The 13,850-nt window shown below is 52.2% G+C and overlaps 2 protein-coding genes across 6 annotated transcripts in view; one reads left to right on the top strand and one right to left on the bottom strand.

The window, feature by feature from the left end:
• The first annotated feature begins 8,632 nt into the window (after positions 1-8,632).
• On the top strand, positions 8,633-11,534 carry TMEM160 (transmembrane protein 160). The gene is given in 4 exon segments (XM_017889441.1): positions 8,633-8,942; positions 8,945-9,040; positions 10,728-10,820; positions 11,185-11,534. Coding segments are annotated over 4 exon segments (654 nt in total). The 5' UTR covers positions 8,633-8,743; the 3' UTR covers positions 11,451-11,534.
• Positions 11,535-11,671: 137 nt separating this feature from the next.
• The window catches only part of NPAS1 (neuronal PAS domain protein 1), a 26,814-nt gene continuing 24,635 nt past the window's right edge, over positions 11,672-13,850 (bottom strand). For all 5 annotated transcript variants that reach the window (XM_017889468.1, XM_017889453.1, XM_017889462.1 and 2 more), the window contains one exon: positions 11,672-12,257. Coding sequence is in view for 3 of the 5 variants with exons in the window: in XM_017889453.1 (XP_017744942.1) it covers positions 11,797-12,257 (461 nt within the window). In the remaining 2 variants the exon portion in view is untranslated. The remainder of the gene's footprint in view (positions 12,258-13,850) is intronic.

A 13,850-nucleotide genomic window follows, 5' to 3' on the forward strand; every position in this document is an offset into this window, starting at 1 on the left:
ACTTGGGAGGCTGAGGGAGGAGGATCCCTTGAGTCTGGGAGGTCAAGGCTGCTGTGAGCTGTGATCACACCACCGCACTCTGGCCTGGACAACAGTGAGAGCCTGTATTTTTTTTTTTTTTAAGACTCTGTTTCCAAATATAGTTCATTAGTTCATTTACAGGTTCCAGGGCTTAGGATGTAGAAATATGTTTTAGGGGACAACAATTAACCCTGTTACCCTGCTTTTTTTTTTTTTTTTTTTTTTTTTTTGAGACGGAGTCTCACTCTGTAGCCCAGGCTGGAATGCAGTGGCATGATCTCAGCTCACTGCAACCTCCAAGGCGGGCAGATCACCTAAGGTCAGGAGTTCAAGACCAGCCTGGCCAACATGGTGAAACCCCATCTCTACTAAAAATACAAAAATTAGCCAGGCATGGTGGCAGGCGCCTGTAATCTCAGCTACTTGGGAGGCTGAGGGAGGAGAATTGCTTGAACTCAGGAGGCGTAGGTTGCAGTGAGCTGAGATTGTGCCACTGCACTCTAGCCTGGGCAACAGAGTAAGACTCTGTCTCAAATAAATAAAATAAAATTATTAATCAGAACCATCATTCCATCTACTTTCTTTTCTTTCCTTTTATTGTTTTTTCTTCACCCTCCCCTCCCCACCCTTCTTCCTTTCACTTTCCTCTGTAGACTTTTCACGTCCTTGCAACTGTATTCATTGTCGAGTTTCTAACTGTATTCTCTGTTGCCACTGTAACAAAATGACCAAAAACCTAGTGACTTAAAACAACATAAATGTATTCTATGTATGTTTATTATTTATTTATGTTTGAGACAGTTGCTCTGTCGCTCAGGCTGCAGTGCAGTGGCATGATCTCAGCTCACTGCAACCTCCATCTCCTGGGTTCAAGCAATTCTCCTACCTCAGCCTCCCTAATAGCTGGGATTATAGGCACCCCCCACCACGCCCAGCTAATTTTTGCATTTTTAGTAGAGACGGGGTTTCACCACGTTGGCCAGGCTGATTTCTAACTCTTGATCTTGGGTGATCCACCCGCCTTGGCCTCCCGAAGTGCTGGGATTACAGGTGTGAGCCACCACGCCCAACCACAAATGTATTCTCTTACAGTTCTAAAGATCGGAAGTCTAAAACCAAGATGTAGCCAGGTATTATGGCTCACATCTAATCCCAGCACTTTGGGAGGCCAAGGTGGGAGGAGCTCTTGAGTCCAGGAGTTGGAGACCAGTCTGGGCAACATGGCAAAATCCCGTCTCTACCAAAAAATCCAAAAATAGGGCCAAGTGCAGTGGCTCACACCTGTAATCCCAGCACTTTGGGAGGCCAAGGCGGGTGGATCACGAGGTCAAGAGATTGAGACTATCCCGGCCAACGTGGTGAAACCCCGTTCTCTACTAAAATTACAAAAATTAGCTGGGTGTGGCAGCATGCATCTGTACTCTCAGTTACTCGGGAGGCTGAGGCAGGAGAATTGCTTGAATCCAGGAGGCGGAGGTTGCAGTGAGCCAAGATCGTGCCCTGCACTCCAGCCTGGAGACAGAGCAAGACTCCGTCAGAAAAAAAAAAAATTAGCGGGGTATGGTGGTTCACTCCTGTAGTCCCAAGCTACTCCAGAGACTGAGAGGGGAGGTTCGCTGGAGCTGGGGATGTCTAGGTTGCAGGGAGCCATACTCACGCCACTGCACTCCATCTTGGGTGACAGAGCAAGACCCTGTCACAAAAATACAAATTAAAAAAATAAAACCAGCAGGGTGCAGTGATTCACACCTCTAATCTCAACACTCTGGGGGCCGAGGTGGGTGTATGGCTTGAACCCAGGAGTTTGAGCCCAGCCTGAGCAATATGGTGAGACGCCCATCTCTACAGAAAATATAAAAATTTAGCCAGGTGTGGTGGTGCGTGCCTGTTGTCCCAGTTACTGGGGAGGCTGAGCCCTGGAAGCCGAGGTTGTAGTGAGCCAAGATCAAGCCACTGCACTCCAGCCTGGGTGACAGAGTGAGACACTGTCTCAAAAAATTAATTAAAGTAAAAAATAAATACATAAATAAAAATGTCGGCTGGGCTGTGTTCCTGCTCAGGGGACTCAGAGAAGAATTCATTTCTTTGTCTTTTTTCAGCTTCTGGAGTTGGCCTGCATTGTTTGGTTCAGTGTAATGAAGAATTTAACCTTCCCCAAAGAGAGGTAAGACCTTTGTCCTCTGCGCCTTTGAGGTCACCTCCTCTAAATCTCTGGAATGTTGTTCCTGATAAGATTATTTTGGTTTACCTATCAGCCTTAGGCCAACTAGCTAGTAGCAGTGTGACTCAGGGTGGGGCCCTGGGGTCACAGGTGACCTCTGGAAGGGCTAGGGACTGAGGTCACGTCAGTCTCATGGAGGACTACTGGGTTTACGCTTCTCGGGGGTAATGAAGGTTCTGGACAGTGAGGCTTCTGTGAGCTTCCGCGGTTGACAAAGCTCCATGTGTACTGTTACACACTGTTGCTGGGTAAAGTGAGTGCTGTCCACATTCCATGGGGACAAGAGGGCTGGAAGCCTAATGATGGGACCCCACCGCCAGGCTCTGCTGAATGCCCATCTTCCCTGGGCTGATTTTCACCTGTATTCTTGCGCCATAATACACCATAACCGGGAGCATGACAGCTTTCAATGAATTCTCCTTCTTCTTCTTCTTTTCTCTTTCTTTTTTTTTTTTTTTTTTTTTTTTTTTTTTTTTTTTTTTTGAGGTGGGAGTCTTGCTCCTGTTCCCCGGGCTGTGAGTGCAAGTGGCTGCGATCATTGGCTCACTCGCATCTCCGCCTCCCCGGGTTCACACAATTCTGCCTGCCTCCAGCTTCCCGAGTAGCTTGGACTACAGCGCCCGCCACCAACGTCCCGGCTAACTTTTTTTTTTTTTTTTTTTTTTTTTTTGAGACGGGGTCTTGCTCTGCACCCAGGCTGGAGTGCAGTGCCAGATCTCAGCTCACTGCAAGCCTCCGCCTCCCGGGTTTACGCATATCTCTGCCTCAGCCTCCCGAGTAGCTGGAGCCATACAGGCGCCCCGCCACCGCAAAACGCGGTCTAGTTTTTGTATTTTTAGTGAGACGGGGTTTCACCCGTATTACCAGGAGGTCTCGATCTCCTGACCTCGTGATCCTCCCGTCTCGTGCCCCCAAATGCTGGGAGTTACAGGACTTGAGCCACCGCGCTTCCGCCCTAATTTTTTGTTTTAGTAGAGACGGGTTTTCATCATGTTAGCCAGGGTGGTCTCTATTTCCTGACCTCGTGATCTGCCCGCCTCAGCCTCTCAAAATGCTGCGGCTGCAGGCGTGAGCCTTGGCCTTTTGTTTGTTTGTTTTTTTGAGATAAGAATCTTGCTCTGCTTCCCAGGCTGGAGTGCAGTGGTGTGATCTTGGCTCACTGCAACCTCCGCTTCCCAAGATGAAGCGATTCTTGTGCCTCAGCCTCCCAAGTAGCTGGGACTACAGGCATGTGCCACCACTTCTGGCTACTTTTTGTATTTTTGGTAGAGACGGGGTTTCACCATGTTGGCCATGGTGGGTCTTGAACTCCTGGCCTCAAGTGATCTGCCTGCCTCAGCCTCCTGAAGTGCTGGGATTACAGGCGTGAGCCACTGTGCTCCACCCACTTCCGTGAATTCGGCTAGCAAATTAGCAAACCTCCAGAGTAGGTCAGATTACAGGCGTGTGCCACCATGCTCTACTAATTTTTGTATTTCTTTTTTTTTTTTTCCCCAAGATGGAGTCTCGCTAATTCTCGCAAAGAATTTCTTGAACCTGGGAGGCAGAGGTTGCAGTGAGCCAAGATTGTGCCACTGGACTCCAGCCTGTGTGACAGAGCCAGACTCTGTCTAAAAAAAAAAAGCCCGGGTGTGGTGGCTTACACCTGTAATCCCAGCACTTTGGGAGGCTGAAGCAGGTGGATCTCCTGAGGTTGGGAGTTCGCGACCAGCCTGACCAATATGGAGAAACCCTGTCTCTACTAAAAATACAAAATTAGCCAGGTGTGGTAGCGGGCACCTGTAATCCTAGCTACTCCAGAGGCTGAGGCAGGAGAATCACTTGAACCCGGTTGGTGGACGTTTCAGTGAGCCGAGATCGCACCATTGCACTCCAGCCTGGGCAACAAGAGCGAAACTCTGTCTCAAAAAAAAAACACAGAAAGAAAACAACATATCCAAACTTAAATACTGAGAAACTTCATAAAGTTTGTTGCATTAGGGAGAGTGTCCTAGTCTCAGGAATCTGCAAGCACCTCAAAACCAAACAGAAAAAGTCATTTATTTTCTATGTTAAGGGGGCTTTGCAGTTTGGGAAAGTTGGACAGAGGACAGGGACTAAGCCGACTGCATCATTCAACAGGAAACAGGGCTGTGTGAGGTCAGGCATTTCTCAGGATAAGCTAACCAGGAGGCACCTTCCACATTTCATTGCTTGCTCAGACTTGAGGGTGAGTTAGAAGTTCAGGGGCCCATTGAAGAAGATAAACCTGACTCAAGTTTGCTGTAGGCAAAGCAGCAGTCAGATGGGGGCAGCTAGTCTAGGTAAGGTGGCTCATGCCTATAATCCCAGCACTTTGGGAGGCTGAGGCGGGAGGATCGGTTGAGCCCAGGAGTTTGAGACCAGGCAACACAGGGAGACCCTGTCTCTACAGAAAATGAAAATAAAAAACAAGAAAAGGGGCCGGGCATAGTGGCTCATGCCTGTAATCCCAACACTTTGGGAGGCCGAGACGGGCGGATCACGAGGTCTCAAACTCCGTCTCAAAAAAAAAAAATTCAGCTCCTTTATCTTCTACTAAGCAGGGCTTGGATTGTTTTTTGTTGTTGTTGTTTTTTAAGATGGAGTCTCACTCTGTCACCCAGGCTGGAGGGGAGTGGCACTATCTCAGCTCACTGCAACCTCCGCCTCCCAGGTTCAAGTGATTCTCCTGCCTCAGCATTTCCAAGTAGCTGGGATTACAGGCACACGCTACCATGCCCGGCTAATTTTTGTATTTTTAGTAGAGGTGGGGTTTCACCATGTTGGTCAGGCTGGTCTCGAACTCCTGATCTGGTGATCCGCCTGCTTCAGCCTCCCAAAGTGGTGGGATTACAGATGTGAGCCACCGTGCCCGGCCTGGGCTTGGATTTTATGGAGAGGAAAAGCAGGGGAGCTGCCAAGGGGGTTAAACTTGAGGAGGGAGTTCAAATGGACTGCACTGCAAAGCCTGCAGACTTGCAATGAATGTGAAGCTTTAAGTGGGATTAAGTTCAAACAGAAAATATTCCAAACACATTTTTCACATTCTTGGCTACTGAAATGGTTTATGCTGATGAGAGAAGGCGAAGCTGAATCCCAGAATGGGTCGAGGCAGAGAAAACAAATCTGCCTTAAAGAGACAGACCTTTTCAGCCGGGCGCTGTGGCTCATGCCTGTAATCCCAGCACTTTGGGAGGCTGTGGCAGGCGGATCATGAGGTCAGGAGTTCCAGACCAGCCTGACCAACATGGTGAAACCCTGTCTCTACTAAAAATACAAAAATGAACCGGGCGTGGTGGCTCGTGCCTGTAATCCCAGCTACTCAGGAGGCTGAGGCAGGAGAATCGCTTGAACCCGGGAGGCGGAGGTTGCAGTGGGCCGAGATCATGCCATTGCACTCCAGTCTGGCTTTCAGAGCTAGATTCCATCTCAATAAATAAATAAATAAATAAAAAGAGACAGACCTTTTCTTGGAAATGTTAAAAAGAGACACACCAAAAAAGAGATGGATTTTACCGGTGGCTGTTTGTGTTTGCGCTGCTGATTAGTTGTAACATGAATTATCCAGAGGGCTTTTAAAAAAATATTGATGGCCCAGAACCATCCCAGAGCTGTGTAGCCAGTATCTGTGGGGCAGGAGGATAGGACCAGGCATTGATATTCCTTTACGAGGAATGCCTTTTATTAAGAGCTGACTGGGGCTGGGCGTAGTGGCTCATGCCTGTCATCCCAGCACTTTGGGAGGCCAAGGCTGGTGGATTACTTGAGCTTAGGAGTTCGAGACTAGCCCTGCCAACATGGTGAAACCCCGTTTCTACTAAAAATACAAAATTATCTGGACATGGAGATGCACGTCTGTATTCCCAGCTACTTGGGAAACTGAGGCAGGAGAATCACTTGGACCCGGGAGGCGGAATTGCAGTGAGCCGAGATCATGCCATCATGCCATTGCACTCCAGCTTGGGCAACAACAGCGAAACTCCGTCTCATTAAAAAAAACAAAAAAAAAAAAGGAGATGACTGGGCCAGGTGCAGTTGCTCACACCTGAAATCCCAGCACTTTGGGAGGCCACAACAGGAGGATCGCTTGAGCCCAGGAGTTTGAAACCAACCTGGGCAAAATAGACCCTCTGTCTACAAAAAATTTAAAAATTAGCCAGGTATTGTGGTGTTATATATAAAGTTTCAGTGCCGCAAAAGAAATAGCACTCGAATATAAAATTTTCTTTTTAATTCTCAGCAAGGTAAGGTACTTCTATAGAAGGGTAGGCCCTTGCAGATGGAGCAATGGTGAGCACACACTTGGACAAGGGAGGGAAAGGGGTTCTTATCCCTGACGCACGTGGCTTCTGCTGCTGTGTCGTTTCCCTGTTGGCTAGGGTTAGACCACACAGGCTAATCAGGTGAGTGCTTTGGTGGGAAAAAAATGGTTATGCAGGGTGGATAATGAACCAGGGTGGAACCGGTAGCAGGTAATCGGAACAGGTGGTCGGAATGAGTCAGGGTGGGGTAGTAATCGAAAAAGGTTGCTTTATGAGGAGGTTAAGTTTAAAAGTAGAAGGCAAACAATGGCACATACTGACATATTAATTCTTTGAAGAGAAATTTAGAATTAATATTTAATAGTGGTGTGTGCCATAGTCCCCACTACTTGAGAGGCTGAGGTGGGAGGATCACTTGAACCCAAGAGTTTGAGACTGCAGTGAGTCACGATCACACCATTGTACTCCAGCCTGGGTGACAAGAATGAGACCCTGTCTCAAAAAAACAGAAATAGGCCCAGCACGGTGGCTCATGCCTGTAATCCCTGCCCTGTGGGAGGCCAAGGCAGGTGGATCACATGAGGTCAGGAGTTTGAGACCAGTCTGACCAACATGGAGAAACCCCATCTCTACTAAAAATACAAAATGAGTTAGGTGTGGTGGTGCATGCCTGTAATCCTAGCTACTAAGGAGGCTGAGGCAGGAGAATTGCTTGAACCAGGAGGCAGAGGTTTCAGTGAGCCGAGATTGCACCATTGCACTCCAGCCTGGGCACCAAGAGTGCAACAACTGTCTCAAAAAAAAAAAAAAAAAAAGGCCGTGCACAGTGGCTCACACCTGTAATCCCAGCACTTTGGGAGGCCGAGGCGGGTGGATCACGGAGTCAGGAGATCGAGATCATCCTGGCTAACACGGTGAAACCCTGTCTCTAGTAAAGAATGCAAAAAAAAATTAGCCAGACGTGGTGGCGGGTGCCTGTAGTCCCAGCTACTCGGGAGGCTGAGGCAGGAGAATGGCATGAACCTGGGAGGCAGAGCTTGCAGTGAGCTGGATAATGCCATTGCACTCCAGCCTGGGCAACAGAGCGAGACTCCGTTTCCAAAAAAAAAAAAAAAAAAAAAAAAAAAAGGGGGATCGGGGGGGGGTGCGGTGGCTCACACCTGTAATCCCAGCACTTTGGGAGGCCAAGGCATGCAGATCACTTGAGGTCAGGAGTTCCAGACCAGCCTGGCCAACATGGTGAAACCCCATCTCTACTAAAAATACAAAATGAGCTGGGCGTGGTAGTGCATGCCTCTAATCCCAGCTACTTGGGAGGTTGAGGTAGGAGAATCACTTGAACCGGAAAGGTGGAGGTTGCAGTGAGCCAAGATCGCACCATTACACTCCAGCCTGGGCGACAAGAGCAATACCACGTCTGAAAAAAAAAAAAAAAAAGTGATCCAGGCCAGGTGTGGTGGCTTACACCTGTAATCCTCGCACTTTGGGAGGCCAAGGTGGGCAGATCACTTGAGCTCAGGAGTTTGAGACCAGCCTGGCCAACATGTCAAAAACCCATCTCTACTAAAAATACAAAAATCAGCCAGGCATGGTTTAGTCCCAGCTATTGGGGAGGCTGAGGCAGGGGTATAGCTTGAACCTGTGAGGCAGAGATTGCAGTGAGCTGAGATCGCACCATTGCCCTCCAGCCTGGGTGACAGAATGAGACCCGGTCTTCAAAAATAAATAACATAAATAAATAAATAAATAAATAAAATGGTGATCAAGAGAGGTAGGTGGAATGTCTTTTATGACCCAGCCTCAGAAGTCACATTCTGTCACTTCTACAATATTCTATTGGTGATATACAGAAGCACACAGAGCAATCTTAGTGGGATGTGGGAAGAGACTACATGAAGTGTGTGTTTTACGGGTCCGTGTAAAGAGACCACCAAACAGGCTTTGTGTGAGCAACGAGAGAGAGAGAGAGAGAAAGAAAAGAAAAGAAAGAACTATAATAGGTGTTCAGCATGTACTCCGTTAAAAAAAAAATAGAATAAAAACTACAAGTTCCAGCAGACATCTCGCCTACGACTTCTGAAGATCGGCTTTCCCTGAGCGCAATGATCGCTGGGATTCGTAGTCCAGTGACAAAATCAAGGAGGGACGCGCACTACCGGCCTAGATGCAGAGGAGGGAATCACTACCATTCCAGCCAATGGACAGTTCACGCCGAAACTGAGTGGCGAGCGCATAGCCAATGGGTAAGCCACTCAGTCTGAGTGACATCGGTTGCAACCTACAGGAGGCCCGTGGGGCGGTACGGCGCGCGGCGCCCGTAGTGCGAACCATGGGAGGCGGCTGGTGGTGGGCTCGGGCCGCTCGCCTGGCCCGTCTCCGCTTCCGGAGGTCGCTACTGCTGCCTCAGCGGCCCCGGAGCGGGGGCGCTCGGGGGTCCTTCGCCCCGGCCACGGCCCCCGCGCCGGGGCTTCGCCGCCCCCAGTGTCCGAGCTGGACCGTGCGGACGCCTGGCTCCTCCGAAAGGCGCACGAGACAGGTCGGTGGCTGGAGGTGGGGGCGGTGTGGATGCGACGGGGGTCCTGGGCGCGCAGGACCCAGGAACCTCGATGGGGCGGGGGCTTCTGCAGGAAACGGGGCCCGGGCTCGGCTCCGAGAAGGGCTTCAGTGTGAGAGCACGGAAGCGCAGAGTGCAAGAGCGCAGGTGCCCGCGGAGAGGATGGGCTTGCGGGGAGGACGAGGACCCCGCGTAACGGGGCGCCGTGGGGATTGGAGGGGGTGGTAGGGTTGCGCGAGGCAGCCTCGTAGAATCGCGCCTGTCGTGTGAAGAGAGGTTCCAGGGAAAGCTTAGAGTCTGTGGAGTTGGGTACAAGAGGGCTCCGTCCCGATTACAGAGGCCACCACTATGCAGAGAGCGGGAGTGTGGATCCCCGTAGACGAGGGGGAAGTTCAGGATTGGAGGAGGGGACAACCAATAGGGAAAAAGCTCTCTGCTGATTGGAGGGGAGGTGATCTAGGCTGCAGGGGCGGGGCTTGTGACGGAGGCGAGGTCCAGAATGGAGCGGACTGGCCATCTATTTTTTTTTTTTAATTTTATTTTTTTAATGACAATGTTTTGCTCTGTCACCCAGGCTTGAGTGTAGTGGCACAATTGTAGCTCACTGCAGCCTTGAACTCCTGGACTCAAGTCATCCTCTTGCCTCAGCCTCCTGCTTAGCTGGCCCTACAGGCATACACCACCGTGCCCAACTATTTTAATTTATGTAGAGACGGGGTCTCGCTTTGTTGCCCAGGCTGGTCTGAACTCTTGGGCTCATACAATCTTCCTGCCTTGGCTTCCCAAAGTGCTGGGATTACAGGCGTGAGCCATCTCACTGGGCCAGGACTGGGTATCTAGATATAGGGTGTGGTGGGCTGTTTGTAAGGGACTTGAATGGGGACGGACGTGGATGGGATTGGCGCAGGCCATACTCGGTAGGCGATGGCGGCATTTGAAGGAAAGGAAGGGCGAGGCTGAAGTGCGGCCTGGGTTAGGAAACAGTTTGCCCCAGAGTTCTGAGACAGAAGTGAGTGGGCAGGCCGTGGGGGTATACGTAGAGGGAGGGGCTTGGTCTGGATGGCTCTTCAGATTGGAGGTTCTGCAATTTTGCCCCTGGATTGTCCTCCACATTCTGCAGGGACTATTTTGAATCCTTTATTTATTTTTTTGAGACGGAGCCTCGCTCTGTCGCCCAGGCTGGAGTGCAGTGGCACGATCTTGGCTCACTGCAACCTCCGCCTCCTGGATTCAAGTGATTCTCCTCCCTCAGCTTCCCGAATAGCTGGGATTACAGGCACGTGCCACCACACCCTGCTAATTTTAGTATTTTTAGTAGAGACGGGGTTTGACTATGTTGGCAAGGCTAGTCTCAAACTCCTGACCTCATGATCTACCTGCCTTGGCCTCCCAGAGTGCTGGAACTACAGGTGTGAGCCACCGCACCCGGCCCTTTTTAGTGTTACAGAGTTTCGGGAGAGGGACACTGAGGTGGAGGCCAGAGAGCATGTGGGGGGATGCGGTTAGGTGAGGGACTTCCTGGAAGAGGTGAGGATTTGCGGTGGGCTTGTCTTGTGGCTGCATGGGGTGGAGTAAGCTGAAGGGAGCCCCTTCAGTTTTACTGGGCAAGAGAGATTGAGGAGGTAGGGTTGGGGGTGATGTCAATCCCCCCATGTCTCCCTCCCTCCAGCCTTTCTCTCCTGGTTCCGCAATGGCCTCCTGGCGTCTGGCATCGGAGTCATCTCCTTCATGCAGAGTGACATGGGTCGGGAAGCAGCATATGGTGAGTACAGATCCCCACTCTCGCCCCCACAAGGGAACCAGGGAATCCAGAGCCCATACCACCTGTCCTAGTGAGGGTGGACTTTCCCACCCCATCCCACTCCCAGTAGTAAGTATAGAACCCCCATTCTTCCCCCACCAGGAAGACACCCCTCCCATGGGCCCATCTGAATGGGTGGTCCAGGACATGGCTATGGTCTCCTCCCCTCCGATCTGATTCTCAAAGATGCAGTCCAGCCCCTGGCACGGCCCTGCCTCTGTTCCTGTCTCCTCAACCCTGACTTTGCTCCCAGACCATCCCCCACACCCCCGATACCTTTTCGTCCCCCGACCTTGGCCCTGTCGCTACCCTGCCTCTCCCGCAGGCTTCTTCCTGCTGGGCGGCCTGTGCGTGGTGTGGGGCAGTGCCTCGTACGCGGTGGGCCTGGCGGCGCTGCGAGGGCCCATGCAGCTGACGCTGGGGGGCGCGGCCGTGGGCGTGGGCACCGTGCTTGCCGCCAGCCTGCTCTGGGCGTGCGCAGTGGGCCTCTACATGGGGCAGCTGGAGCTGGACGTGGAGCTGGTGCCCGAGGACGACGGGACGGCCTCCGCGGAAGGCCCTGATGAGGCGGGTCGGCCGCCACCCGAGTGAACGACACGGCCATGGGGCCTGGCAGGCGCTGGACGACAGCGCCCGAGGACTGGGACATTAAAACCTGACCTCCCCTCCTCCAGATGCAGAGTGCTGGTTCATGTTCCTTGGGGAAGGGCGGCGAGGAGCGGACTAACTGGAGAGGCGGGAGGGCGGGTGGTGGGAGAGGGAGGAGAGGACCCGGGTGGGGGGAGACAGAAATGGACAGAGGAGCTCAGAGCCCGGAGCCCAAACCACTGCAGGGAGAGCTGGCGTTTAATTCTCAGGGCTACGGGCACAGCCGGGCCCGCTGTCCCGGGGAGTCCCCGGTCGTCGCAGGGTCCAGTGCCGGCGGCTCTGCCAGTCCTCAGTCCCCCTTCCGCGGCAGCCTGGTGCCCGCGGGCCCGGGGTAGGGCAGGCCCAAGGGCGGGTAAAAGGCCTCCGGGAGCGCGGGGCCCGGACCCAGCCTCTGCAGGTGCGGGTACACCAGGCCCAGCTCCGCGGGGCCGTAGCGGATGGTGCCGGGCGTGCACAGGCCTCGCACTACCGGCGGCAGGAAGCCCGCGTGCAGGAGGGCGGGCGGGGGGTCCCCGGGAGGCACCAGGCCCCATGGCCGCACCGGATCCTGCTTCAGGACCCCTGCCCGGATGACAGAGGTGAACTCGGGCCGCGGGGTGGCCGGGTGGCCGGAGGGATCCTCGTCGCCACTGTCCTCTGAGCCTTTGGTTTCCCTCGGGCTGGGCTCCACTTTAATGCGTTTGCCCTGGGTCTGGGGGGCCTCGTTCTCCGCCGGGGCAGCCTGCTTCCCTTCAGTCGGAGGCTCTAGCTCTGGAAGAGGAAGATGCTCAGGGCCTGTATATGTCCTCAGCCCTCAGTCTTCCTATCTTTGGAATGGAGCTGTGCTCGATGGGCCAGACCTGTAGTTCTCAGCTGGGAGTGGTTCTTTTTTTTTTTTTTTTTTTTTTTGAGAGAGAGTCTTGCTTTGTCCCCCAGGCTGGAGTGCACTAGCACCATCTGGGCTCACTGCAACCTCCGCCTCTAGGGTTCAAGCTATTTTCCTGCCTCAGCCTCTCGAGTAGCTGGGATTACAGGGCACGCCACCACACCCAGCTAATTTTTCTATTTTAAGTAGAGATGGGGTGTCCCCATGTTGGCCAGACTGGTCTCAGACTCTTGACCTCAGGTGATCTGCCTGCCTGAGCCTCCCAAAGTGCTGGGATTACAGGCGTGAGCCACTGCGCCCGGCCAGCTGGGAGTGGTTCTGTCCCCAGGAGAGACCTGGCAATGTCTGGAGATATTTTGGGGTGTCACAACTCTGGGGAGGGTACCAATGGCATCTAGAGGGTAGAGGCCAAGGATGCTGTTAAATAAACATCCCATAGTGTCCCCCCAACACAGAATCACCTGGCCCTAAAATGTCAGTAGAGCAGAAATCAAGAAACCCAGACCTGTGCTGTTCAATGGAAGTTTCCAGGATAGAGCTTTCTGTGGTAATGGAAATGTTCTACATCCGCACTGTCCCACAAAGCAGCCACTGGCCACATGTGGCCACCCTGCACGCAAAATGTGGCAGGTGTGAGTGAGGACATGGATTTAAAGTGTTTTTTTGTTTGTTTTTGTTTCTTTGCAGGGCAAGGTGGCTCACGCCTATAATCCCAGCACTTTGGGAGGCTGAGGCGGGTGGATCACCTGAGGTCAGGAGTTCGAGACCAGCCTGGCCAACATGGCAAAACCCTGTCTCTACTAAAAATATTAAATTAGCCGGGCATGGTGGTGGGTGCCTGTATTCCCAGCTACTTGGGAGGCTGAGGCAGGAGAATCGCTTGAACCCAGGAGGCGGAGGTTGCAGTGAGCTGAGATTGTGCTATTGTACTCCAGCCTGGGCAATAAGAGTGAAACTCTGTTCCCCAAAAAAAGTAAATAGATTTTTTTGAGACGAGGTCTCACCCCGCCACCCAGGCTGGAGTGCAGTGCAGCCGTCACAGTGCACTGCAACCTCTAACTCCCGGGCTCAAGCAATCCTACCACCTCAGCCTGAGGACCTAGGACTATGGGTGCATACCACCATACCCGGCTTGGCTAATTTTTAAAATTTTTTGTTGAGACAGGGTCTCACTATGTTGCCCACGCTGGTCTTGAACTCTTAGGCTAGAGCAGTTCTTTTACCTTGGCCTGCCAATGTTCTGGGTTTACAGGCATAAGCCAACACGCCTGGCTTGGATTTTAATTTTTTTTTTTTTTTTTTTTTTTTTTTGGTGAGATGGAGTCTCGCTCTGTCGCCCGGGCTGGAGTGCGGTGGTATAATCTCAGCTCACTGCAACCTCTGACTCCTGGGTAGAAGCGACTCTCCTGCCTCAGCCTCCTGAGTAGCTGGGACTACAGGCACATGCCATCATGCCCAGCTAATTTTTTTTTTTTTTT

This window comes from Rhinopithecus bieti, unplaced genomic scaffold, assembly GCF_001698545.2.
Source record: "Rhinopithecus bieti isolate Rb0 unplaced genomic scaffold, ASM169854v2 scaffold_574, whole genome shotgun sequence".
NCBI classification, from domain to species: domain Eukaryota; kingdom Metazoa; phylum Chordata; class Mammalia; order Primates; family Cercopithecidae; genus Rhinopithecus; species Rhinopithecus bieti.